We start from the raw sequence: 27,524 nt of genomic DNA on the forward strand, positions 1-27,524 counted from the left end.
GATTTTTAAAAATATTTTGATCTTTCAATGTTTATTTCCAATAAAGTATACTTTATTTTCTAACTTCAGTCTTTTTGGTTTTGCTCTGCATTCCCTTTCTGCCTTATTTTTATAATTTACTAATTCTAACTTAATAATATACTTGCATGATGAATGTATTTCAGAAATTTGAATAAAAAGTATCATTATCTTTCCATATATTAAAGTTAGTTCATTTGAAACCACATAAACATTTCAAATTAAAATTTTAATATAAGTTGTTTATAATATATTTGTTTTAGGGGCATCTCTTAGATATTGATGTTTTTAAACTTTAATAGGCACTCTCTGATAATTCATATTATTTACTTGTCTAACCAGTTACATGGTTAGCTGGTTATGTAGAGAGTTCTTAATTTTAAAAGAACAGGCAAGACAGAGAAAATACTGTCAAAGAAATTTGCAAAGGTCCCACAGAGGGGAAAAATAGAAAACAAAGAGGATAGCAATATTTATATTTATCTTATTGCTCTGCCCCAACTTCCATTTTTCAGTTCCAAGTATTAAGTTGAATACTTGCTAATTTTTTTCCGTCTTTTTATTGAACTTATAAAAAACTTAGGTTTGCTGCACTTAATGAGTTTCTTTCTTGCTTGCTTTTTAAAAAAATTTTTAATATGTAAAAGCACATATCAGAACTAATTTTTCCCACATGAAATGGGCCTTTCCAGTGCTTATTTATATTTACAGGATGGTTTAATACAGCAATGTGGTGAGACAATGAAGGAAACAATTAATGTGAAAACTGTATGTGGCTATTACACATCAGCAGGGACCTATGGATTAGATTCTGTAAAGAAAAAGTGAGTTACCTTTCTTGTTTTTCTTCCCATCCCACTTCTGGGAATTTGGTTGCTTTGATTTCTTAAGAGAATGTGTAGTTATAAGAAAAAAAAAAAAGAATTAAAAAAAAAAAAAGACTAGGGGAATAGAATTTTATTGTTTTAAAAGCCCCTTCCCCCCTTTTTTTGAACTAATTAGTAAACTCCTCAAGAATGTTGTCTTTTTAAGTGACCATGGGTGGGTTATACAAGCTTACAAAAACTATGGTCAGTCTTTACACTTTCTATTAAAATTATTTAAGGAGTAGGTATAATAGATATTATATCAGTCCAACTTTTGGTAATTTTTTTTAACTTGAAAATTGCAGAACTTGTTTTGAGATCTTAAAGATACGTGCAAGCCCCATCATAATCTATTTAACACAAATAGAATAGTGTTTTTTTCTTAAATAGAAATGTTGTTATAATATAAAGGAAATATTTTCTTAATAACTACTGACAAAAGCAATACTAAATTTCATATTATTAAACTAAAAAATTTGAGCATGTCCTAGCAAGATTAATATTCTGTTTTTATCTTAACTGTAAGACATGTTTAGTTAATTCTAAATACATATAATGTAATGTAATAATTACATGTTTTACTTTCAGGTGCCTCGAATGGCTTCTAAACAATTTGATGACTCATCAGAATGTTGAGCTTTTTAAAGAACTCAGGTACTTGAATTTTAAATAACTTTGTAATTAATATCCTAGAATAACACTTTTCATTTGTTAAAGTATGCAAGATATTTTTGTAGAACACAAAACAGCTTGGCTATATCCATGAACTGAAAAAAATACTACATACATGTCTGTTCTTTGTTGTAAATGATAATACTATGGCTGCTTTGTTTTAACCAATTTCAACAGAAAAATGCATTGTTACTATAAGACTATAGAGAAGTTTCAAGTGTTACCTCACTTCTGTCAGGCTCTGGAAGAATTAAATGTTATATTTCTTAAACCATCTTTATCATTGAGAAATTATATTTCAGTAAAATAATTTTAAAATTCCTGCTAAGCCTAATGAAATTAAATCACAATTAAGTTGCTTTTGGAATTAAGTTTGCTTAATATTACCCCTTCTCTTCCCTCCCTCCCTTCAAAAACTACTTCCTGAATATCCATTATGTTTTAAAGGTACTCTTTTAAGGACTATAAGGGATGCAGAAGTGATCATGTCCTTGTTTCTGATGTCAGGGAGCTTTTTTGTAATAATGAGGCTAAGATATATATGATGGATCTGAGAAATCCAGGGTGAAAATGAACTTTTAAAGGCTTTTAAGATATGGCATTCTGATGGAAATATGTAAAACCAAAGACATAACATTGCTTAGCTTCCTGAGGTATCAATTTTGTTGGTTTAGGGGAGAGGGTGGGAGAGGTAAAATTTTTGTCTAAATACATTATGGAATAGGGAAGTTCAAATGTCTTTGAATTTTCATTTTAAAACATAGTTTATAATTTTGTTGTTGCTGTTGTTCAGTGGTTAGATTTTTTTCCCTATCATTGTGAAAAAAGATAATGCACTTTGTGAATTACTAGTATTATTACGTTCAGATAGATTATTAACCAAGATTGGTCTTGGGCAAAAAGACTACTGTGGTTTTTAATTTCATTTTTGTTTGATAAAGACAATTTTTCATTCCTGTGTGTGAAGATTAAGTTCACTCCTCTGTTTCATTCATCTTTTTCAGTATAAACATTATGAAACAGCTTATTGGTTCATCTAATTTATTTGTGATGCAAGTGGAGATGGATGTATATACAGCTCTTAAAAAGGTATTCAAATTATATTTATACAAGGATATCACCTTGCAACCTCTGGTATCCAGTTGTAAAGAGATGGTTAGGAATGTAAGAAAAAGAACAGAAATTACAAATGCTTCTTGAGTTGTGATGGGGTTACATCATAAGTTGAAAACATCATAATTTAGTCTCGCATACCTTAAACATGCTCACATAGCCTACAATTGTACAAAATCATCTAACACAAATCCTATCATTAAATAAGAAATGTTACATAACTCACCTAATTCATTAAATACAGCACTGAAAGTGAAAAGTGTCATGGTTGTATGGGTACACTTTGCACCATTGTTAAGTTGAAAAATCTTAAGTCAAACATTATAAGTTGAAAGCCATCTGCCAGTGTTAAAAAGTATATTTATGGATTCATGAATGATTATTTTTTGTTCTTTCCTATCTTAGGAGTACTTTTCTATTTTTTCCCAGAAATTTTTCAACCATAAACATGTTTTTGTTATGTTCTTTACATAACCAGAAATGTTTCATATAAAAGGTGTTGTCTTAGAGTTTAAATGTTTTACATGGTTTTTAAAATTTATTCTAATTAGTTATACATGACATTAGATTACATTTATGCACTTTGATATATCATACATAAATAGGGTATGATTTCTCATTTGGTAGAATCACATCAGTTATACAGTCATATAGGTACGTAAGGTAATGATGTGTTTCATTCTACTATCCTTCCTATCTCCATTGTTTAAATGGTTTTTAGGAATGTTTCAAAGTTGAGCTTTAGTAGTAGAATTAATGATTTTTATGATGAAATTCTCACAAATAATTTTTCTAGTTAAAGGTGAAATTATTCTTTTAGAGGCCTATTTGTAATTCATCCTTATGAAGAAACAAATCAACTATTTTTTTTTTTTAGTTGTAGATGGAGACAATACTTTCATTTTTATTTATTTTTATGTGGTGCTGAGGATCAAACCCGCTGCCACATACATGTGAGGCAAGCACTCTACCACTGGGCTACAACCTCAGCCCCTCAGCTATTAGTCTTTTACTATGGATGGTGAGACTCAGAATCCTCATAATAACTAAGTGGCAAAGCCAGGTATTGTGAGTTCTGCTTCACTGCTCCTTTCCCTTTACATAATTTTTCCTTTAGCCCTTTGTCCCTGACTTGGAACACTGTCTACATTTAACACAGTTGTGAAACCTGGGATTGAGAGACCTTCTGGGTTAGATGATTAGGATTGTTTATTTCTATGGTAGAGATGGGATTCCATTACTGTTTTTCTTAAGGAAGTTTAGTGTGTGGGTCATTCAATCCATAAAGTTATAGAGGGTCCATTTCTGTCTCTGAACTAAGATAGTATTAATTCTTTTCTATTACTATTACTGCTTTTATGCCAATAAAAATAAATGCTAACACTTACATGGAACCTTCACTTTGTTAGGTACCTTTCTATTCTTTTAATATTCTATAATGTGGGCACATTGTCATGCTCATTTTGCAGTTGAAGAAACTAAGGCCCAGAAAAAATTAGGTAATTTTTTTAGCTATTAAGTAGCAGATCTAGGCTATAAAAGTCCATGCTCTTAACTACTCTGGGAACTCTTTTTTTTTTCTTTTCTTTTTTTTTTTTCAGTTGTAGATGAACACAACACCTTTATTTTATTTGTTTATTTTTATGTGGCGCTGAGGATCAAACCCAGTGCCTCTTACATACTAGGTAAGTGCTCTATCACTGAGCCACAACCCCAGCCCTACTCTGGATACTCTTTCAATAGCAGTAAGATAATCCTTTTCCTATGTTTAATTTTATTTATTTGTTTGTTTATGAATGAGATGGGATCTCATTATGTTGTGCAGACTGGTCTCAAACTCCTGGGCTCAATCTGTCTTCCAGCCTCTGCTTCCCAAGTTGCTAGGACTACAGTCGTGAACCAATATACCTGACTTTTTTTTCTTTTTTAGCCATACATGGTATTTAGTGAAGTTGACTTGTTAATTAATGAATAAGTTAGTATAAAGTTGATAACATACATAAGATAAGATTACTTAACACAGTAACTAAGTTGTGTCCATAACCATAAATACTTTTCAGGGATTAGCTTACTTCTTGACAAATGCACATTTGGCTTTTATCATTGGACTGTAATTAATGCCATGATGAATTTAAAGCTGGTAAAGGTGTCACATAATAGTTATACTTTCTTTCAGTTGCTTGTAAAAAAGGAAATTTAGAATTTTTAAGTATTGTGTTTAAAGGTGGGAGCAATTTGAAAATATCATAAAATGATGAAGTCATATTTTTCTTGTTTTTTTTTTTTGTTTGTTTTTTTAAACTCAGTGGATGTTCCTTCAACTCGTGCCTTCTTGGAATGGATCTTTAAAACAGCTGTTGACAGAAACAGATGTCTGGTTTTCTAAACGGAGAAAAGGTATACCTGAAATTTTAAGAATTTGTCTTTATTTTAATGGAATTTATTAAAATTAGGCCCTGAATTGTTTATAGACTTAATTTTAGAGCTGGAGAGGACCTTAGCAATTATCTAATTTATTCTCTTAGTTACAATGAGAAAATTGAGGTTAGATCAAGAAAAATGCCTTATCTATGATTATCCCTAAAACTTTCTTTTTCCTCTTGTCTCACCAGTAGCATCATGGTTATTGCATTTGTTCTTTTGTTTAACCACATTGAATTTTTCCTTACCAATTATACCATATCTATTGGTAACAATTCTAAAACATGGGAGCCTATGGACAGCTTCAGTGTATGTCACTAACCCCCTAAAGTAGATTCAGAATTGGATAAGTACATGTGTGCATTCTGCATTTTGGGGGAGGGGGAGCTTCTGTACCTTTTATCAAATTTTCTTAGGGAGATGGATGCAAAATTGGTTTAGATCAACTGTTACAAAGTCTTATATAGGCAGAAGCGTTTTATAATGTATTTATTTTTTGGTTTGCTAAAACAAATCTAGAAAAAAAACTTATAATGGTCCCCCAGGTACAAAAAAGTGATAAATCATAATCCTTAGTTTTTCATTTTCCTTAGTATACTATCATGTTTGATCATGCATGACCATCTTTTTTGTTTATTTTTAATAATATATTGGACCTCTGTGAACTAATTTTCACTCCTGTGGAGTATACTTTAGTGTCCTTCTGTTTCTCTTCTATTAAGTCCCCTTACTTTCCCCAACCAGAATTTTGTGTTTACTTTGCTTTTGCTTTAAACAAAATTTTGCTACCTTATGCATACATGTCTCAAGCTACTAAGTGGCAGCAGATCTAAGATGTAAAAGTCCTAGTCTTTACATATATGAATATATGTCTTAACATAGTGATATGCTAATGAGCTGTCTTCTCTGAAAAAACAATCTCTGATTTGTAGCAAAGTTTTCCATGGCCAAAATTCTCTTCGCATATCTGATTTCTAACTATTAACATGACATCACTGAATGCAGAGTTGGGAGGAGAGGCACACAGTGAGCTCCTGTGAGCTAACATGATGAGCCAGCTGTAACTGGCAATATATCATTTTGTTTTAGTTGTTATGGAACTACTTCATATCATGGTCTTTTCATTTCCTTGTTAACTAAAGAGATTAAATAGCTCATATATGTTTATTGGTCATGTTTTTCCTTTTTATGAAATGTCTAATATGTCTTTTTCCTATATTAACAAATGTGAGTTAATTTATGAGTATTCTTTATATATTGATAACTGGTTATTTGTCATAAATGTATTCTGCACTTATCTTCCAACTTGTAGGTTATCCTTCTGCTTTCTTAAAGATGTCTTTTGATGAATAGAAGTTTGATTTTTGGTGGGGAGGTACCATTTAACCTAGGGGTAATTTACCACTGAGCTATTTACCAGCTCTTTTTTATTTTTGAGATGAGGTCTAAGTTGCTTGGGGACTCACTACATAGCTGAGTCTTACCTTGAACTTGCAATCCTCCTGTCTCAGGCTCCCAAGCAGCTGGGATTATAGGTGTGTGCTATTGTGCCTGGTGTAGGTTTGTTTTTTTTTTGTTGTTGTTGTTTTTGTTTTTGTTTTTGTTTTTTTTTTTTTTGGAGTACAGGGCTGGCACTTGATAGGCAAGCACTACCACTGAGCTACATCCCCAGCTCTGAATAGAAGTTCTTAATTTTAAAATGTAGTGTTCTTTTATCTTACTTAAATAAATTTTGTAGAATTATTTTATGTGGTCAAATTTCCTAGCTCAAAGCCAGATAAATTATTCAAGCTACTAAACTAAAAATGTATAAAAGACCATATCAATAAATTCTAATGATATGCTTGAACAAAATATTAAGCTTATATCTTGAATTATATTTCAGTGTTACATTGTGGCAATTAAAGAAGGATTAGAAAAATTATAGAGGAGGAAAGTAGAGGAGAGAATTTAAATAAAAAACAATCTGGAGGTGGAGAAGTTAGAAAGATAAAAGGACTTCATTTAAAGAGTAGTTAATAGGTAAATGTTGATATAACCTCATGCTCATTCGTGCTCCTGATTCATCAAACATAGCAACCCATCAATAAGAGAAACTAGTCTTCAGACTGCCTGGAAGAAATCAGAATAGGAAGCTATGGTCCACTTCTGGTTTTCCTACCTCAGGATCTTCACCGCAGTCACAGTGTGTAACAGTATACAGAATAGGATTTTCAGAGAGATATTTATTACATAAAGCAAAATTTATGTCAAATGCCCTTGTTTTTCTGTGGGGACTTTATAAAAGTAATTTCAAACAGTTTTCAAAGTTACAAAAATGATCCATATTTAGGAAATAAGAGAGAAAAATCACTTGTGGTCCCCTCACCTCTTATAGATTGGTATATCTCAAGTTTTATTTGACTTTTTAGATATAAGTAAATCAAAATAAAAAGAAACAGCAGAAATTTAGAAAAATTTCTGTATAGTTAGACATCAGTATTGCTAGTGAATTGAATGATACAATTAATACAGTTATATGTTGGCCAGCAAGAAGTTTTTAAAGATTTTTTTGTTTCCATGAATTCCTAGAGAAGTAAATGAACCTACAGCCTTGAAGAAAAGGCTCCATGGGACAATTACCAGATTTTTATGAGATAATCAGATTAGATTTTTATAACTTGCTTATGTGACAGAAGGACCTATAAAAATATTAATAATATTCTCAGTACATCCCATGAAATTGGCACATTTAATTCAGCATATGAACTGGAACTGTTTTCATTATAGAAAAAGCAGGAGATATAAATCCAGTCACATTGGACTGGAGTTATGACTCAGTAATAGAGCACTCGCCTAGCATGTGTAAGGCCCTGGGTTCAGTCCTTAGCACCACATAAAAATAAATAAGTTATTGTGTGCACCTACAAGTATAAATTTTAAAAAAAATTTAAAAATCCAGTCACATGCCTATCGTATAAATAACCAACTTTATTAATTTTTAAAGAGTAGAATATTTTATTTTCTGTTCTGCTTGACTCTTGATAGATGCCAAAGGAATACAAAAAAATGTATGAAAAAAGTTGAAAAATTTTTTTATTAGGTGTCTTTTCACAATTTGCAGGAAAAAAAAATTAATGCAGAATACTTTATTAGTTCACAGAAAACTTATGTTTCATGTGAAGCCGGCTTGGACTATAATAGTCTATAATAGCAGCTCTCATCTTTTATTCCTTATCCTTATTAGAAACAAGGCTGAATGTACTCCCATGGGAACACCTTGTTTAAAAGAAAACAGCACTAGCTGAAGCTTATGCACAAATTAATTCTTGTTTGATAGCAGTACCTAAACATTTCCTTCACATTTGTGAAAGCACAATGGAATGCATTCAAGAATAATTTTTTGCAATGACCTTAAATTCTCCCTAAAATGAAAAAAAATTATTCATATGCTTCAGAGACTGGGATTATTTTAGTAATAAATTAATACTACCCCTGTGTTGCAAATCTGTGGTGACAGTGTCTTATTTTGCATTTTAATAGAATTAACCTATTAACTAGTGTTTATCACATGTAGCTGAGGCATGTTAGAATCCCAAAGGTGTTCTGTGTCCTGAGTATCTTGTGAAGAACCTCAAGTGAGGCTTCTGGGCTCCAGAGTTTCACTGGAGTGGTCAGTCCTTGGGAAGTGATTCTAGAGAGATAAATCTTAACCCCACGTACTTTTCTCAAGCCTTCCTTTACCACCTATGTAAACTCTAAACACCAAAAAGTGAACTACTGCATTTCCAGGCCAGCAGTCTGATTAGGGCCGAAGTTAATTTTCTGGGACTTTAAATCTCCCTAAGTTTTTATCCTCACATGTAAGGTTTATAAAATTCTTGGAAACTTTGAAACAGCTAATTTGTATTTCAATGGACTGTGTGTGTACGTGTGTGTGTATCTCTATCCACAAAGACATTTGGGAATAAAATAATAGGTTTGAAGATAATTGCTTATTTAGACTGTTTTGTTGTTTTGTTTTGTTTTTTTAAATAGATTTTGAAGGTACGGCCTTCCTTGAAACTGAGCAAGGGAAACCATTTGTGTCAGTGTTTAGACATTTAAGGCTACAATATATTATTAGTGATCTGGCTTCTGCAAGGATTATTGAACAAGATTCTCTTGTACCTTCAGGTAAGAGAACTGGATGAATTTATGATTTTAGGTAATGTTTCTCTGATTTTACCAGTAATATATAGCATAGAAAAGAATAATGAAGCAAATAAGAAATTAACCTAAATTCCAAAATGGTATATATATGTTTTTGCACTAGGACAATTATGCTGTATAGATAATTTTCTGTGTTCACAGTATATATTGTAGGTATTTTCCCATATCTCATTAAATATTCCCCAGAATATTTAAGTGGCTTGTGTTCTGTAATATGGATGTTCTTTAATTATTAATCAGTACACTATTTTGGATCCAATTTTTAAAAATGACTTTTGAGCTGAGCACAGTGCCCAGCTGCCCACCTGTAATCCCAGCAGCTCAGGAGGCTGAGGAAGGAGATCACGAATTCAAAGCAAGCCTCAGTAACTTAGTGAGGTAGTAAGCAACTTAGCAAGTCCCTATCTCAAAAAAAAAAAAAAAAAAAAAAAAAAAAAAAGGACTGGGGTTGTGACTCAGTAGTTAAGCATCCCTGGGTTAAATCTCTGGTAACCCCACCCCCCGTCAAAAAAAAAAAAAAAAAAAAAAAAACTTTAGAAGTATTTAAAAGTCATAACTGCTTTTTCTATTAGTACTACTTAAATTTGCTTATATTTTGTTTGTTCTTTGCTTCTAAGGTTTTAAACTTCATGTTGAACCAGATATTATATATTTGTTAGTTATAATTTAAATTTTTTACTGATTTCATTGTCTAAGTTAAATCTCTAGCGTTTCACAAAGATTTGGTTTAATAATATATAAGGATATAAGAAATACATCATTTCTATAAATAGCTTTAGTATGTGTTGAACACCAGGCCCTAGCAGTGATTTAGTATTAGATGCCAAAGACAATTATACCCATTTCACTTGTATTCCCTTTTAAGTCTCTTTAGAAATGAATTTTAAGGGATAGGGACATAGTTCAGTGGTTAAGTGCTTGCCTGGCATGTAGAAGGCCCTGGTTTCAATCCCCAGTACTGCCACCCAAAAACAAAAAATTTTAAGAGGTTGAAAAAAAAAATGTCAGTTCTCAAATAGCTTAATTTAGGTGTGTGTATAATGCAAGTGGATAATCTTTATTTTTGGGGAATGCATGATGGGCATCGATATTTCTAGTCTGAAATATTTTGTTCAGTATAAAATAATTTAGATTTTTATTCTAGCCAAATTTCAGTCATTTTTTCTGACTTTTGAGAAGTCTTTTATTTTAAAAATTATTATTAAAATTTTATAATACCCCATCTTACAAATTAAAACCTACAAATAGATTTTCCTATATGTCCAAATAAAAGTTAGTTTCAAATGCAAAATTTAAATTAAAATTACATGCTCCACTGCTTGGAAGGGGGCACAAATTGGTTATCTAGCTCATATTATAGAAATAGATTAGTATATGCTGTCAGTAGGAAGGTGTCTCAGATTTTAAATAAATGGAAATAATTTTGACTAATAAACCTAACATTCATTAGTCATTTTTCAGAAATATTGCCAAATGTGTTAACTTTAGTAAAAGTTATACATTCATCGGTCTGGGGAGATTTTATATCTATTTACCATCTTTAGGTAAAAAATTTTAGAAATTCTACTAACCTATCTTATACTATTCCTCCCAAATCTTTTCTATTATTTGTCTTGAATGACTGGGTCAATAAAATCTCAAATTATTCCATCTCTTCCCTTCATTTATTTTATTCTCCCAAAAGATATCTCTGTCCCCATGGTCACGAGTCTAACTCTTCAGTGTTCTTTCCAAATCAGTATCGCATGTGATCTGACTCTCTGTCCTTCTCTACTGACCCTAGTCATTCTTCCACATTCGTTTAAGACTTGGTCACTTGATTTAATGTCTTCCTCACTAACCAGACCATAAAAGATGTTCTTTTATCATTGTTATTTCACTTACACAGCATAAGTTTTAAGGAAGCATACAGTAAATCATTGGAAGTCATCTGAATCCCATCCCCCTAACCTCACAACCCACAAACACAGAGCCTCATACATGCTAAGCAAACACTATACCACTGAACTACAACCCCTACCCTAGATACCTTTATAAAGTATAGACTTAGAAAGTGAAAATCCAGATTTTAATTGCACTAGGGTTTCCTGCCCCCTTTAGGTGGAAATTAAGAACTTAAAAATGACCCTTCTTTTCCTCTCTTCCCCTCCCCCCCTGCCCTTTTTTTCCCCGTTTGTGGTACTAGGGATCAAACTCAAGGACCCGCACATGCTAAGCAAGCACTTTACCACTGAACTATACACTCAGCCTACCAAAACAACTCTCTGGTTGGGGAATAGACTAGCAAAAAGAAGACATGGTGCTAAGCCAATTCTACTTTATTTTTAATCTATATTTTTATCTAAATAACTAAAATTTCAGCTTGTCCAGACTTGTAGAAAGTATTATATGCTATTAAAGAAAATATATAGTTATAATTTTAATTCTTCTTGGAATAATTTAAGCTAAGTAAGTATTTGTGTGCGTGTGTGCGTGCGCGCGCGCGCGCGTGTGTGTGTGTGTGAGAGAGAGAGAGAGAGAGAGACAGACACAGACGGAAGATTGAACCCAGGGCCTTGTGCACTGAGCTGCATCGACTTTTTTTCTTTGAGCCAGGATCTCCCTAAGTTGCCCAGACTGGCCTAGAATTTTCAATCCTCTTGCCTCAGCCTCCCAAGTCACAGAGATTACAAGAGTGCACCATTGTGCCTGGCAAAATATTTTATTTTTAATGATAGTTATATAAATATTCCAAGATTATTTTTTAAGTAATTAATTTTTCATCTACTAATCTTGTGGTAACTTATTTCCCAAAAAATTAGTTAATTTTTATTTTTAGATAATAGAGGAAAAATTCATTATTCAGTTTTCTGGTAGAACTTTTATAAAAACAAAGTATTGTTTTAGAAATGATTTTCACCAATGAAAATTAACATGAACTGTGAAAAGGAAACTATTAAATGCAAGAATTAATAACTTTTAACAGGGTTTAAAATTAAGTGTATGTAATCTAAATAGAGTCTAGACTGGATGAACTTTACCACTACAAGATCATTAAGCCATATTATCACAGCACATTTGTAAAATATAAGATACTTTTTAAATTACTGTTTTAAACTTGAATTTAGAAATAATAATCCAGGGGCTGGGGATATTGATCAGTTGGCCTGGGTTCAATCCCCAGTATCACCAAAAAAAACAAAAAGGAAAGAAATAACAATTCTATCTACTACTTAACATGTTTAAATTATGTGTGTTCTTCCATTTTTATTTTTTTTTAATTAATTAATGAATGTTTATGCTTTAGAATGGCTGTCTTCTGTATATAAGCAGCAGTGGCTTGCTATGCTCCGGGCAGAACAAGACAGTGAAGTGGGGTAAGTATATTTCATTATATTATTGTTCATTAAAAAAATAAATAAATAAAACTTTTAACTAGGTGTGGTGGCATACACTTGTAATCCCAGCAACTTGGGCGGCTGAGGCAGAAGGATCACAAGTTCACAGCCAACCTGGGTAAAATTTAGTGTAGCTCAGTGGTAGAGTATCTCTGGATTTAATCCCCAGTACCACAAAAAGTTGGATGGATAGATAAAGGAAGGGGAAGGAAAGAAGGAATAAAGGGAGGAAAGGGAGAGAGGAAGAGAGAAAGGGAGGAAGGAAATTTGATCAGGCTGATGATGTAGCTCAGTGATAGCGCCATTCTGGGTTTAGTCCCCAGTACCATAAGACAAAACAACAAAACCATTTTTGGGGTTTTTTTGTGCTGGGGATTGAAACCAGAGCCTCTCGCATGCTTGATAAGCAAGCATTCTACCACTGAGCTACATCCCTAGTCCAAAAAAGAAATATTTTCTTTTTGCTTTGAATTTTTAAAATGTATTCATTATATTGAAAAATCATTGCTGTATTGAAAACTCAAATGTTGAAATAGAGAAAAGATTATGTAATCAACATTTATTCTTATATACTTAGAACCTTATCCATCTTACAAATTGTCGGTCAGTTAGATAGTATAATAGAAAGTTTCAATTATCACTAGCTATGTTAGTAAAATTGAATAATTCATATACTTTTTCACCTATAATGATTATCTTTTAACACTGAAATATTAATTGGAATGATGCTTTCATAAAGTTTGTTTTTTATACTTACCTATAGATAAAGCTGATTTTCATACTTGTATTTTCAACTTCCGATTAATAAATAGGTTTTGAAGATCTTTGAGTCTACAATGAATTAAAACTATCTGGTTACAGGTGTCTCCCCAGAAACTTCTGACCCCCTACAGAATATTTATGCACTTTCTTCATTTTAAGGGAAAGAAAATAACCTTTTCTTTAAATTTGTAGTACTTTGCAGTTCACAAATGCTTGCACATTTATTATGTGTTCCTTATGCTAGCTTCCTGAAATAGTGTGAAAGACTTTCACCTTAAGTATATAGAAGAGGCCTCAAAAAGTTTAATTTTTTTATTAAAGTTTAAGTTTTATATACAGAAGAATTTCCTAAAATAATGGTCTAGTTATAAGCTCATATCCAAATAATATGTATAAGGTTATCATTATCCAGGGTTTTATTGGAGTTGTTATTTTGTTTTCATTTTGATTTGGGGAAAATGGGATTATAAATAAAATAGAAACTAAATAATGACACTTCATTATTTTGTTTGTTCAGCTTTAAAATTTTGGATGTTCTTTATTTTTCAAAAAATTTCTCACTTTTATCCTTAACTGAGGTTCGTAAGAGTCTTACTTAAGTGTCTGATTTTCTTGACCTCAGAAGCATATGAGTAGAGATGGGAATAGAGCTCAGTGGTAGAGCAGTTGCCTGACATTCATGAAGTTCTGAGTTTAATCCCCAGCACTGAAAAAAAAAAAAAAGTATATGATTATATTGCCACTGATGACATATTCTATTCCATGGAGATGCAGCATCTGCCCAGCCCATCTTTAGCTGCAACTCTGCTAGTGAGGAAGATGATGTGTTTCCTGGATACTAGGTTATGATCTAGTTATGTTTCCCTACAGGGTTCTTCTTGTCTAAACTCTCTTATGTATTGCCAAGAGGGTTATTTTTCTAAAACAAATATAGTTATGTTACTTCCACTTAAATGTGTCCAGGGACATTCAATGCTAATAGTTAAGTAATTATTATTGCTCAAGATTATTGAGGCCAGATGTTGAGATATGACTCATTAAGTAATTTTCTCCACTATCACGTTTGCAATTGTTCATAAGAAGTTTACTAATAGAACTAACATCTGGGAACTCTACTACCTACAGGAAAAGTTGAGAAATTGAATTAGCATGGTGGCCCCTGGCAACCTTCAACAGTCTATCCCAAATGCCTTTAGTTGCATCTGTCCTGTTCATCTTATATTCTGGCTGCCCTAAATTCTTTATCCATTTATATTCTATTCTTCAGTCCCTTTTTTATACATAGCCTACTATTCCTTCTGCCTGTATTTCTTTCCCCTGAACAGAATAGGCCTCTGACTTCCACACCAACACAGTCCTACTCAAACACAAATGTGTATTCTCTGATGATCTTCCCCTCTACTCTGGGCAGTAAATATGTGCCCTTGTGATTTTAACATAGTGCTTCTTTCCACATTATTATAATAACTATGTCCAGTTCTTTACTACCTAGAGTACTCGGATACTAAGAATGTGTTTTATTTACATTTACTTATTATAATTATATATTATGTTCCAGTTTCTAGGCACTTTAAATGTAAACTAATGAATATATTGTATTTTATTTGGAATTGCCAAAATAATAATAATAATAATGCCATTTATTATTACAACTTAAAAGCAGTTGATTAAAATTTTTAAAGTAAGGAACAAACCAAAGAATAATAGACAATATTATACAACTTTTTTCCTATGACATTTATTTTGTAAAATTACACTACATGAAAATGGTTTGCATATAAAATAAGTACTATCCATTTGTGTACAATGAATCAAAATGCATTCTGCTGTCATGTATAACTAAATAGAACAATTTTTAAAAATTTTAAAAAGTACTATCAAGTAATAGGTAATAACCAGGTCACATCTTACAGAAATAATAGATTTTAATTAGCAGTTAGACTTTTAAGTATTCTATTTCCCTAGTGAACAGTATTTTTTTTTTTTTTTTTAGTTGTTGATGGACCTTTATTTTATTTTTATATGGTGCTGAGAATCAAACCCAGTGCCTCACACATGCTAGGCAAGCACTCTGCCACTGAGCTTCAACCCCAACCCAGCACTTCATATTTTTTTCTCCCTCTTCTCTGATTTGACTGAGCCCTAGTAAAAGTAAATCTACATGGCAGGGCAAAAAGTGAGACACTGAAGAATTGTAATTTCTTTTTCTTTTTCTTTTTCTTTTTTTTTTTTAGCAAAGGTAATGGACTAGATTTAATTAGTAATTCTTAATTCTTTTTTTTTATTCTTTTGCAGTGCTGGGGAATGAACCCAGGGCTTCATGTATGCTAGGCAAGTGTTCTACCACTGAGCTATACTCCACCCCCAGCTCAATACATTCTTTTTTTTTTTTTTTTTTTTTTTTTTTTGGTGCTGGGGATCGAACCCAGGGCCTTGTGCTTACAAGCTAGCACTGTACCGACTGAGCAATCTTCCCAGCCCCTCAATACATTCTTATTTTTATCTACACACACACACAAAGTGTGTATATATTTAAGTCAAGTAACTATTTTTTGTTTTATTTTTAATTTTATTTATTTTTTATGATATTGAGGATTGAACTGTCACTGAGCTTTATCCCAAGCCCTTATTCTTTTTAACTTGCAGCTCTTTTTCAATTACTGATTACCTATTTTCTGTGGAAGTTCATGTCTTATGTATATTTTTAGGCCTCAAGAAATTAATAAAGAAGAACTAGAGGGAAATAGCATGAGATGTGGTAGAAAGCTTGCCAAAGATGGTGAAGTAAGTATGGGTTGTGATTCTTAATTTTCTCATAGATAGTTGAGAAAGTCTGGATCATTAGACTGTTTTTTGTACTTTCATGTGTTTGCAATTCTTCATAATAAAAAAACACAGATCAAATGTCTAATAACTCTTTAACCATAATGCACTTTGTGTATCCATCATGATCCCTTTTATGCTTACGGAGAGCTTATTTGATAGTTCTTGTAGTATGTTGTCCTAGGCAATGAGTTCTAGCCACCATGCTCAGTGGTGAATTACTCAGCCTTGCATGAGATGGTTGAATTTATACTTGGTGTCCAGATAAGAGATTTGAGAAGAGGATCCCCATCCCAAGGTGTGTTTCGGTTCTTTTAGCCTGACATTTTAAATTGACCATTTAATTCTTTAACAGCAACCTACTCTTGAACTTCTCTGTCATCACACTTGATTTCTATTTCTCTGATCATTCCTTTGTCTTTGGCTGTCTCCAGACCTTTTTCTCTCCCAAGTCTGCAGTAGGTGGTTTCATGCACTCTCATGGCTTCATAGGGACATCTGTATTCTCATGATTCCTTTTTCTATAGTTCTAGCAATCCAGAAATCAAGATAAGGAAGTAAAATGATCACAGGCATGGTGGCATGTGCCCATAATCCCAGCTACTTGGGAGGCTGAGGCAGAGGGATCACCAATTTGAGACTAACCTGAGCAATATAACAAGACCCTATCACCCCAAAAAAAGAAGAAGGGAAGTTATGTGGGAACATTACATAGTCTTAAAAGTCATTCTGTTTTATTATTACCCTAAATCAAAGATAGTTAAACCCTCTGATTGCTATCCACATCAAGAATTACCGGGCTTCCAGCGTGGGTGCAGCGCTCTGATGGCGCGTGCAGTCATGGACTGCAACCCCTCGCCTCCGCCGCCCAGTCGGGAGGAGGAGGAGGATGATGAGGGGGCTGGAGGAGACTGCATAGGGAGCACGGTCTACAGCAAACACTGGCTCTTTGGCGTCCTCAGCGGTCTTATCCAGATTGTTAGACCTCAAAACAACAAATCCGGCTCAGATGATGAGGAGCAGCAGATGGAACTTGATGAAGAAATGGAGAATGAAATTTGCAGAGTATGGGATATGTCAATGGATGAGGATGTGGCTTTGTTTCTTCAAGAATTTAATGCTCCTGACATATTTATGGGAGTACTGGCCAGATCTAAGTGGCCTCGATTAAGAGAAATCTGTGTGGGGATTTTAGGTAATATGGCCTGTTTCCAAGAGATATGTGTGTCCATCAGCAGTGATAAAAATCTTGGGCAAGTGTTACTGCACTGTTTGTATGATTCAGACCCTCCTACTTTGCTGGAAACAAGCAGGTTGTTGCTTACTTGCCTTTCCCAGACAGAAGTGGCCAGTGTCTGGGTTGAAAGAATATGGGAACATCCAGCTATTTATGATAGCATTTGTTTCATCATGTCAAGTTCAACAAATGTTGACTTGCTGGTGAAGGTGGGGGAGGTTGTGGACAAACTCTTTGATTTGGATGAGAAATTAATGTTGGAATGGATTAGAAATGGGACTGCTCAGCCTTTGGACCAACCCCAGGAAGATTCTGAAGAGCAACCAGTGTTTAGGATTGTGCCCTGTGTACTTGAAGCTGCCAAACAAGTACGTTCTGAAAACCCAGAGGGGCTTGATGTTTACATGCGTATCTTACAGCTGCTTACCACAGTGGATGATGGAATTCAAGCAATTGTACAGTGTCCTGATACTGGGAAAGACACTTGGACTTTACTTTTTGACCTGGTCTGCCATGAATTCTGCCAATCTGATGACCCACCCATCATACTGCAAGAACAGAAAACAATGCTAGCCTCTGTTTTTTCAGTGTTGTCTGCCATCTATGCTTCACAGGCTGACCAGGAATATCTAAAGAAAGAAAAAATAGACCTTCCTCTGATTGACAGTCTAATCCGGTGTTACAAAATATGGAACATTGTCAGAAGAAACCAGAGAATTCAATAGAGTCTAGCCAAGAAGAAAATAAAAAGTCTGATGCAACCCAAGATGATTTCCACTTGAAAATCTTAAAGGATATTTCATGCGAATTTCTTTCTAATATTTTTCAGGCATTAACAAAGGAGACTGTGGCACAGGGGCTAAAGGAGGGCCAGTTAAGCAAGCAGAAATGTTTCTCTGCATTTCAAAACCACCTTCCTTTTTACAGTCCAGTGGTGGAGGACTTCATTAAAATCTTACATGAAGTCGATAAGGCCCTTGCTGATGACCTGGAGGAAAGCTTCCCAACTTTGAAGGTTCAGGCTTAAAAAATGAGTTGGAATTTCTTCTCCAAGAAATAAACTTGATTGTTTTCATAGCTGAAATTGACATATAGGAAATACTAGATAAAACTGATAGTAAACCTAATTGCCCATTATTGTGCCCTTCCTCTCTAGACTTACCTAACTTAATTATTTGGCATTGAAATCTCAACTGTCACCTCCCTCCAATTTTAATATTGCTAAAGAGTTATTTATCTTATTTGAAGAAAGCAAAAATACAAGCTTACCATTGAAGTTCTTTTTAGAATATTTGAGGGGTTGGTGAGGATTTTCTCTATAACTATTAATTTGATTTTTATGTGAAAATTGTGGGTTAGTATCCACTACAAGTACATTCAGCTATAGTAATAGAAAACTCTTATACTAGCTTAGTCTTTATGTATTTTGTGTATTTATGCAATAAGAAGCCCAGAGCAGGGCAGTTCAGCTCTGACTTAAAATCAGCATACTCCAGAGATACAGCCACATCAATGTTCATAGCTGCTCAATTCACAATAGCCAGACTGTGGAACCAACCTAGATGCCCTTCAATTGATGAATGGATAAAGAAGCTGTGGTATATATATACAATGGAATATTACTCAGCCATAAAGAATGATAAAATTATGGCATTTGCAGGCAAATGGATGAAATTGGAGAATATCATGCTAAGTGAGATAAGCCAATCTCAAAAAGCCAAAGGAAGAATGATATCACTAATAAGTGGATGATGACACATAATGGGGGGAGGGAAGGGTTAGTGTTAGGGTTAGAGTTAGGGTTAGGGAGGGAGGCAAGTATGAAGGAAGGAAGCTCTGTATAGAAGGAAAAGAGGGGTGGGAGGGGTGGGGGGAAGGGAAAAAAATAACAGAATGAATCAAACAACATTACTCTATGTAAATTTATGATTACACAAATGGTATGCCTTTATGCCATGTACAAACAGAGAAACAACATGTATCCCATTTGTTTACAATAAAAAAAAAAAAAAAAGAATTACCTTTTTGCCTGGTGCGGTGGCATACACTTGTAATCCCAGTGGCTCCAGAGGCTGAGGCAGAGGAGTTCAACAAAATGAGGCACTAAGCAGCTCAGTGAGACCCTGTCTCTAAATAAAATACAAAATAGGGCTGGGGATGTGGCTCAGTGGTTGAGTGCGTCTGAGTTCAATCCCCAGTAACCCCCAGAAAAGAATTATCTTTTTTTCCTACCACCCAGTATATATGTTTAAAAGTAAAAGATAAATATTTTAAATAACACTTAACCAATGAACTTATTTTCTATCTAATTTTTAAAAGCTGATTGTAATTTATTAAGTTGATTTTAAAGCCTAATCATGATTTTCATTTTTAAAGAAATTTTAGCCTAATTTAGATGCCCATTTGATGCTTTTTCTCCCACATTAACCCTCATTTTGTTTTTCCCCTCAGTACTAGGGATTGAACCCAGGGCCTTACTCGTGCTAGGCAACCCCTCTACCACTGGGCTACCCCAGCCCTTTGTTTTGTTTATTCATTTTGTTCTGAGACACAGGGTCTTGCTAAATTGCCCAGGCTAGCTTCAAACTGTGATCCTCCTGCCTCATTCCTGAGTAGCTTGAATTTTAGGCATGTGCCACCACATTGAGCTTAACTTTAATTTTTAAAAGTTAATTATGTTGGTATTCACAATTGTGATAAGTGTTTAGAGTGTGCAAGAGGAATACCTGTCTTATTCTTGTTCTTCTTTGTTGCTGCTTCCAAATTTTGTTCCTCCTTTGTCTCTCATTGGACTACAGCTTGTTTTGTCATTTTTTTTTTTAATAGCTCCTTTGAAGCAAATGCTTCTACTACCATCTATGACCCTTATTATGGGTGTCATTCACAGGCTCACTCTGATTACTTGTCACTACTTTTATTGGCAGTCTTGGTGATTTCAGTATGTCTTTTCCCTTGTCCCCAGTGATACTGTGCTTCACCCTACCTCAGGCATCCATTCCCATGAGGACATCCTCAGTTTTTTGGGTTTTTTTGTTTTTTTTTTTTAATCAGCTGATAACTACAACCTTCAAAATCTCCTATGTCAAGCATCCCTTTTCAGTCTTCACTTCCTCTTAGCTTTCTAGCTCCCTCCCTCGAGTATCTGGACTCCAACAATTTTTTAACCCCACTGGGATATACAACACATTGTTCTTACTATCTTTTTCTATCTCCTTTCTCACCATATCCCCATTTTTTTTTACCTCACTTATATTTTATGTTCCATCTTAAAATTAGCCGCTTGCTTATACTTTTATTAGCTTTCCTTTTCCCACTGTGACTTTGTCAAACTCACCTGGCTAAACCCCAACTCTTGTTAAATCCCAGCTTTGCAAGTAGTCCTTGCCTGCAGTCACACAGATGAACGTGACTAAGAACAAAACCATATACCAGTGGGTTTTACTTAAATGTTGTAACCATAAACATCAAGTAGGTCTTCGGTGCTGTATGGTTATCCTCACTTCCCTAGGGAATTTAGTCTCCCATTAGCTGATGTAGCTCATACCTTCTTCCTCAAAAGGGCAGTGCTACTCCCCTTATTTTTACCCAGTGGTCTTGCTTCTTACTGCAATTGGGAGAGAATCTCTACATCCTCTTACCAGCAGTTCCACCAGTCTGTAGCTGTGCACTGTTCTTGTCTCTTCAGAGAGACAACTGTCTCTCTGAACTGTCTACTTCTGACCTAGTGCATCCCCTCTTCTTGTACTGAATCCCATCCCTTCTCATCTGTTCAAAAATTTTGTTCCTACAGTAATAACTATGCTTTCCTGCATCATCCTGACATTCTTTTCTCTTCTAGTCCAGGTGTATTGTACATCTTTTATTCTACCACGCAAACATAGTCACATAGTGAAATATAATTCCTAGTAGGGCAGAAATTTATTTACTGCTGTGTCTCCACTGCCTAAAGCAGTGCCTGGTATATGTACTCAGTGTGTTGGTTAAATATTGAATAATGTTATAATTCAGGGTGCCCACCAAACCCTTGAAGCCCTGATTTTATTTTCCTATCCCGTAGTACCTTACTTCTCTTAACTATTAGCTGATAGAATAAACAAACTTAGAACCCTATGATGGTATTTAGAATAACCCAGTTGTGTGTCTGTTTGATTAATTGCTTAAGGTATTAGAATATTTTTAAAGTTAGGTGAATTTTATGGGTTTTTGCCTCCGTCTGGACTTGCAGTATGTAAGCAACACTTACTTAGAATTGCAATGGAAGCCTGTTTTTTATGATAGAATTGCAGTATGGAGAGCATAAGAAGGCCGTAGTAGGAAAGCAGCTTAAGGAATTATGATCATAAAGGTTGCTTTTCTGACTAGGCATATAAAAAATAAAATGATCTCTGTGGAAAGCCTTAAGGGAAAGGCATTGACAAAAAAACAGGAGAACCATGAGGGAAATACTTGCAAAGAGGAGGAAAAAAAAAAAAAACAAAACTTAGAACTTTTTATTTTTTACTTGCTAATGTGATTAACTGAAATAAATCTCTCTTTTGTCTCTTTAGTACTGCTGGCGGTGGACGGGTTTTAACTTCGGCTTTGACCTACTTGTAACTTACACCAATCGGTACATCATTTTCAAACGCAATACACTGAATCAGCCATGTAGCGGATCTGTCAGTTTACAACCTCGGAGGAGCATAGCATTTAGGTAGGATGCGATTTACCCATCCCGATCTCCTCACTAGAGAGGAAATATAATAAAATAAAACCTTGATGATTTATACCAATAAGAGAACTTCAGTAAGACACAGAATGTGTGAAAGTGTTTGGAACTGGTAAGACTTCATTTCTGTGAAATATATCATTAATAATCAAAATCAAAAGATCTAGTATATTAGAATGAATGGGCTGGAATATGATTGATAGAGGACCGATACTGAGTTTGAAGTTTTGTTGCTATAACTATAAATAAAATATCCAAACTAGAAGTATGGCAAGGTGCTTTTCTACCAACATGCCTTGTATTATCCTTAACGTTCTACCTGATTTGGTATATACAACTTTGCCTAACAGTTGAACTGGCTTTCTTTTTCTAGAGAGTATGCTATAGGCTAACAAAGGGGGAAATGACTTAATGAACAGATTATTATCTTTTTAATTATTTATTTTGGTACTAGGGATTGAACCCAGGAATACTTCACCTTTGAGCTTCATCCACAGACCATTTTATTTTTTGAGACAGGACCTCACAAGTTGCTGAGAATCTCACTAAACTGGAACTTGAACATGTCTATAATTCCAGCCTCCTGAGTTGCCCAGTGAGCAGATTGTTTTAAAATCATATATTTATACTTAAGATCACCTCAAGGTGGATCATGTTTTTTTTGGTAATAAGAGTTAAAACTGGGACCTGGAGAAGTAGCTCCAGTGTTAGAGCACTTGGCTATCACAAGGACCTGGCCTTAGAAGAAAATACAGGGTAAAGTCTTTATAACATTTGATTAGGTAGTAGTTTCTTTGATAGGTTACCAAAAGAACAGGCAAAAAAAGAAAAATAGGTAAGTTGGACCTCATCAAAACTGAGGACTTTTGTGCATCAAAGTATACTATCAGCAGTGGAATGGGAGAAAATATTTGCAAACTATATATCTGATAGGAGTTAATCAGAATCCATAGAAAACAACTTCTAGTTGTATATGATTTTTTTAAAAACTGAATTAAAAAATGAGCAAAGGCAGTGATAGAGTGCTTGCCTAGCATGTATGAGACCCTGAGTTCAATACCCAGCACCACAAAAAAAAAAAGAGCAGAAGGACTTGTAGGGCTGGGGTCGTAGTGCAGTGACAGAGCATACAGAGCATTTGCCTAGCATGTGTAAGGCACTGGGTTCAATTCTCAGCACCACGTATAAATAAATAAAATAAAGGTCCATTAACAACTAAACAATATTTTTTTAAAAGGAATTTGTATAAAATTGTTCCAAAGTGATAAACAAGTGGCTAATAAGCTCATAGAAGAATACTAAGTGAAAGTGAAATCAAAACCACAGTGAGATGCCACTTCACATCTAAGGATGGCTGTTATTCAAAATAAGTATTGACAAGGAAATAGAATAATTGGAATCCTGTGTACTATGGATGTGGCTTAGTGGTAGAGTGCTTTCCTAGCACTTTTTGTGTGCAAAGCCCTGAATTTTATCCCAAGCTCCCCTCCTTACCCCCCTGTAAAAAAGGAAAGAAAATGTTATGATGCTTTTAAAGAAATTAAACACAGAATTACTATATGATCCAGCAGTTCCTTTTTTGTGTATATACCTAAAAGAATTGATATTAGAGCCTTGAACAGATACTTGTATACTCATATTCATAGCAGCATTATTCGTAGTAGCCCAAGATTAGGAGCAATCCATGTGTTCATTGACAAATTATGGATAAAATGTGGTAACATACATACAACAAAACATTATGCAGTCTTTAAAAGGAAGGAAATTCCAACACATGCTAAACTTGAATGAACCTCAGAGACATAATAAGTGAAATAAGCATGTCACCAAAGGACAAATATTGAATGACCACTCATATGAGGTACTTTGAGTAGACAAATTCAGAGAGAAGGGGAATTTCATAAAAATAGAAGGGAGACCAGTAGAATAAAGGAAAGGGAGTAGGGGGAGGAAGGAGGAGAAGCAAAGAGGAAATTCTGGGAAATAAGAAATATGGGGGGTGGGACATAAAGTACTTTGACAAAAAAGAAAATTTATAGAGACAAAATAGACTAGTGGTTGCCAGGGCTGGGAAGGGGAAATAGGGAGTGTTTAATGGGTACAGAGTTTCAGCTGGAGAAGATGAAAATGTTCTGGAGATGGGTCACAGTGATAGTTGCAGAGCATTATCAATGTATAAAAATGATTTAAATGAACAATTTATATCATGTGTATTTTACCATAATAAAATGTCATTTATACCCTCTGACCTTTCCCTCCCCAGAAAAAGATTTTTGAAAAGTCATTTTCAAATTATATTTCAGATATGTATACAGCATAGGTTTATAAATCCAAATGGGGTCAGTTTATAGTCTGAAAAGACTTTTTGAAGCCTCTTATAAAATAAAAAATAGACTATGAAAGAGAAAAAAGTATTAAAGCAAGGGAGAGTTTCTTTAAATTAATCTATGTTTAAAATATCTCATGTTTATTTTTCATTTTTTTTTAATCCCAGGTTACGTTTGGCTTCTTTTGATAGTAGTGGAAAATTAATATGCAGTAGAACAACTGGCTATCAAATACTTACACTTGAAAAGGATCAGGTATGTTTGAGTACTCTGAATGTTGTGTCATAATGTTTGTGTTTTGACTCTTCTTTTGAAAATTCTCAAGTAGAATTGACATTAAAATAATATTTGATTTAAAGATTGGTTTGAAAGTTTTTTTAAGGTTAAAGTGCCACATTCACGTCTGCATAACTTAGCTGATCCCACTACAGATTGAGCATCCTTAATCCAAAAAACCTGAAATTCAAGAAGCTCTGAAATCTGTACCTTTTTGAGTGCCACATATGGAAAATTCCATACCACAAGACTTGAATTCACAAAATTATTTAAAATATTATATAAAATTACCTTGAGTCTATGTGTATATGTTATATATGAAACATAAATGAATTTGTATTTAGACTTGGGTCTATCCCCAAGAGAACTCATTATGTATATTGCAGATTTTCTAAAATCTGAAACACTTCCTGGTCTCAGGATTTCAACTAAGGAATATTCTACCTATAGAAACATAACTGGGCCAACAAAAATGAAAGCAAAAAAACACAATTTGACTTTAGGGGCAGGGAAGGCTGATAATAGGGAAATGATTGTTTATCTTGAATATCTCCAAAATGTTGTGACTTTAAGTGCTTGACCCACTGTGTACATAACTGTATTTATTTGTGCATTAATGGTAGACATCTTAAAGATAATCCAGTATGTCTCCATAACTCCTGAATATGAAAGTAACATTTTTCTCTAGCACACTAATTTTGTAAGATAACATATCTGTTATCTCAATGTAACATTCTCCAAATGAGTTCTAAATCCATGTGTTTTTTCATACATCACATGCATGTAGATGTTTCAAAATATTATGAGAAAGTCAACTATTTTCAGATGGTAAAATTACAGTGTTAAAATATTGAGGAAGTTTATTTCTATTAAAAACTAACCAGCCTGGTATGGTGGTACACACCTGTAGTCTCAGATATTTAGGAGGTCGAAACAGAAGAATTGCAAGTTGGTGGTCAGCTTGGGCAATTTAGTAAGAACCTGCCTCAAAAAAATAAAAAGGGCTGAGGATGTAGCTCACTAGCAGAGCACCCCTGGGTTCAATCCCCAGTACAAAAACAACAACAAAAACCTAATTAACATTGCAAAGGGTAAAACGTAAAGATTGACAGCCTGGATAGTTCACATAAATTCTGAGAAGATAGAAGTTTCCTCAGACTGAAGAGACCATAGTGGAACCCTCTTCGCATTACTAGGAACCTTAGAAGTAACCTCACAAACCTTGGATGAGAATTTCTTGATGGCATTTGTACAGAAGGTCCTTCAGCCATTGTTGAAAATCTAGTGACAGAGATGTGGTAGGTAGCATGTGAAAATGACCATTTCAAGGCAGATACGTAAGGAGAAAGTTCAAAACTTTGTCCATTAGAATTCTCTGTTGGTCTTTCTGAAACCTCTGAAACTGAAAGGACAATGACTGCCCTTTACCTGGAACTTTAAAAATTATTTAAATAGATCATAGATAAATAGTAAGGACTCAAAGCAACCAGAAAATTAAAAAACATCAGAGCAAGATAGTAGTGTTTCAAATGTTGCTTATTTGTTCATTCAGTAGACATTTGTACTCCTTTGTACTAGGTTCTGTGCAGTTGTGAAGGCAATAAACAGGAGCCTGTGTTAATGTAGACTGGTATAAGTGAGATGATAGGATGAGCTCAGAGTAGCATGCAGCATTGACGGGGAAATCTTTAACCCATCTGAGTGGTCGAGGGTGGGTATGGTTATTAAAGGGGGAGAAAGAAGACTTCTGGAAAAGTTGAAAGGTGAATGGATACCTGAACCAAGCTTCAAACGAGCAAGAAGAGCACACATGGAGTCATTCACAGAACTCAAAGAGGGTTGGAAGAGTTCAATACAAAGAGAGCCCAGTACATGATGGACTACGGATAGGGTTTGGAAGGATTATAATTGGGGAGTTGTATATGTGCGTTTTAATAGATTATAGGTTCTTGTTGTAGGAAAAATAGAAAATACACATAAGCAGAAATAAAAGTCATATGGACATCACTGCTGACATTGTTTTCTTGTATCTTTTTTTTTTTTTTTTTTTTTTTTTTTTTCAAAATTGACTCTATTAGCTTTTTTGGTGGAGTAGGGGTGCTGGGGATTGAACCCAGGGCCTTGTGCATGTGAGGCAAGCACTGTACCAACTGAGCTATATCCCCAGCCCCATTAGCTATTTTATAACCTGCTTTTTTTTTATGGTGAAAAAAATATATATTTAGAATGAACTGGCTGGGACTCAGTTTAAATGATCCCAATTTTGTTAGCAACATCTTAGACGTCAGAGTCAGGAGCCAGTCAAACATGCCTCCTTTCTCTCCATCAGGCCTGAGCAGGCAGGTATTGACCTTGACCATAGAGCTTCTTTATGCCCTGTTTGATCTGGTTCTTGCCAACCTTAACATCAACCGTGAATAATATGTATTGTCTTTGTCTTCTGCATAGCCTACATTCAGTATCAGGGGAATTTTTTTTTTTATTCATAGCTTTTCTTACTAGTAAATGTATAACTACAGTATCATTTTTATCAACTGCATGTTAGTTGTTTCGGCTATTCCTTAGTTTAAATAATTTCTCCTTATTGGATAAAGTTGTTGCTCTTTTTTCTTATTAAGAAATATACATGTGGGCCTGGGGTTGTGGCTCAGTGGTACATGTGTGTACCACTGTGTGAGGCATGTGTGAGGCACTGGGTTCAATTCTCAGCACCACATATAAATAAATGAATAA

The 27,524-nt window shown here is 34.2% G+C and overlaps 2 protein-coding genes across 4 annotated transcripts in view; both read left to right on the forward strand.

Moving 5' to 3' along the window:
* The window catches only part of GMCL1 (germ cell-less 1, spermatogenesis associated), a 45,044-nt gene that overhangs the window by 11,400 nt on the left and 6,120 nt on the right, over positions 1-27,524 (forward strand). For 2 of the 3 annotated variants that reach the window (XR_013759186.1, XM_079110851.1), the window contains exons 5-13: positions 730-842; positions 1,473-1,538; positions 2,561-2,645; positions 4,976-5,066; positions 9,108-9,245; positions 12,568-12,637; positions 16,129-16,204; positions 22,028-22,173; positions 24,683-24,770. Coding sequence is in view for 2 of the 3 variants with exons in the window: in XM_079110851.1 (XP_078966977.1) it covers positions 730-842; positions 1,473-1,538; positions 2,561-2,645; positions 4,976-5,066; positions 9,108-9,245; positions 12,568-12,637; positions 16,129-16,204; positions 22,028-22,173; positions 24,683-24,770 (873 nt within the window). In the remaining variant the exon portion in view is untranslated. The remainder of the gene's footprint in view (positions 1-729; positions 843-1,472; positions 1,539-2,560; positions 2,646-4,975; positions 5,067-9,107; positions 9,246-12,567; positions 12,638-16,128; positions 16,205-22,027; positions 22,174-24,682; positions 24,771-27,524) is intronic. The other variant, XM_079110852.1, reaches the window with a different exon arrangement.
* LOC306643628 (protein SAAL1-like) lies at positions 17,077-18,969 on the forward strand. The gene is given in 2 exon segments (XM_079109842.1): positions 17,077-18,155; positions 18,158-18,969. Coding segments are annotated over 2 exon segments (1,422 nt in total). The 5' UTR covers positions 17,077-17,083; the 3' UTR covers positions 18,508-18,969.

This window comes from Sciurus vulgaris (assembly GCF_902686455.1).
Source record: "Sciurus vulgaris genome assembly, chromosome: 14".
Taxonomy (NCBI): Eukaryota; Metazoa; Chordata; class Mammalia; order Rodentia; family Sciuridae; genus Sciurus; species Sciurus vulgaris.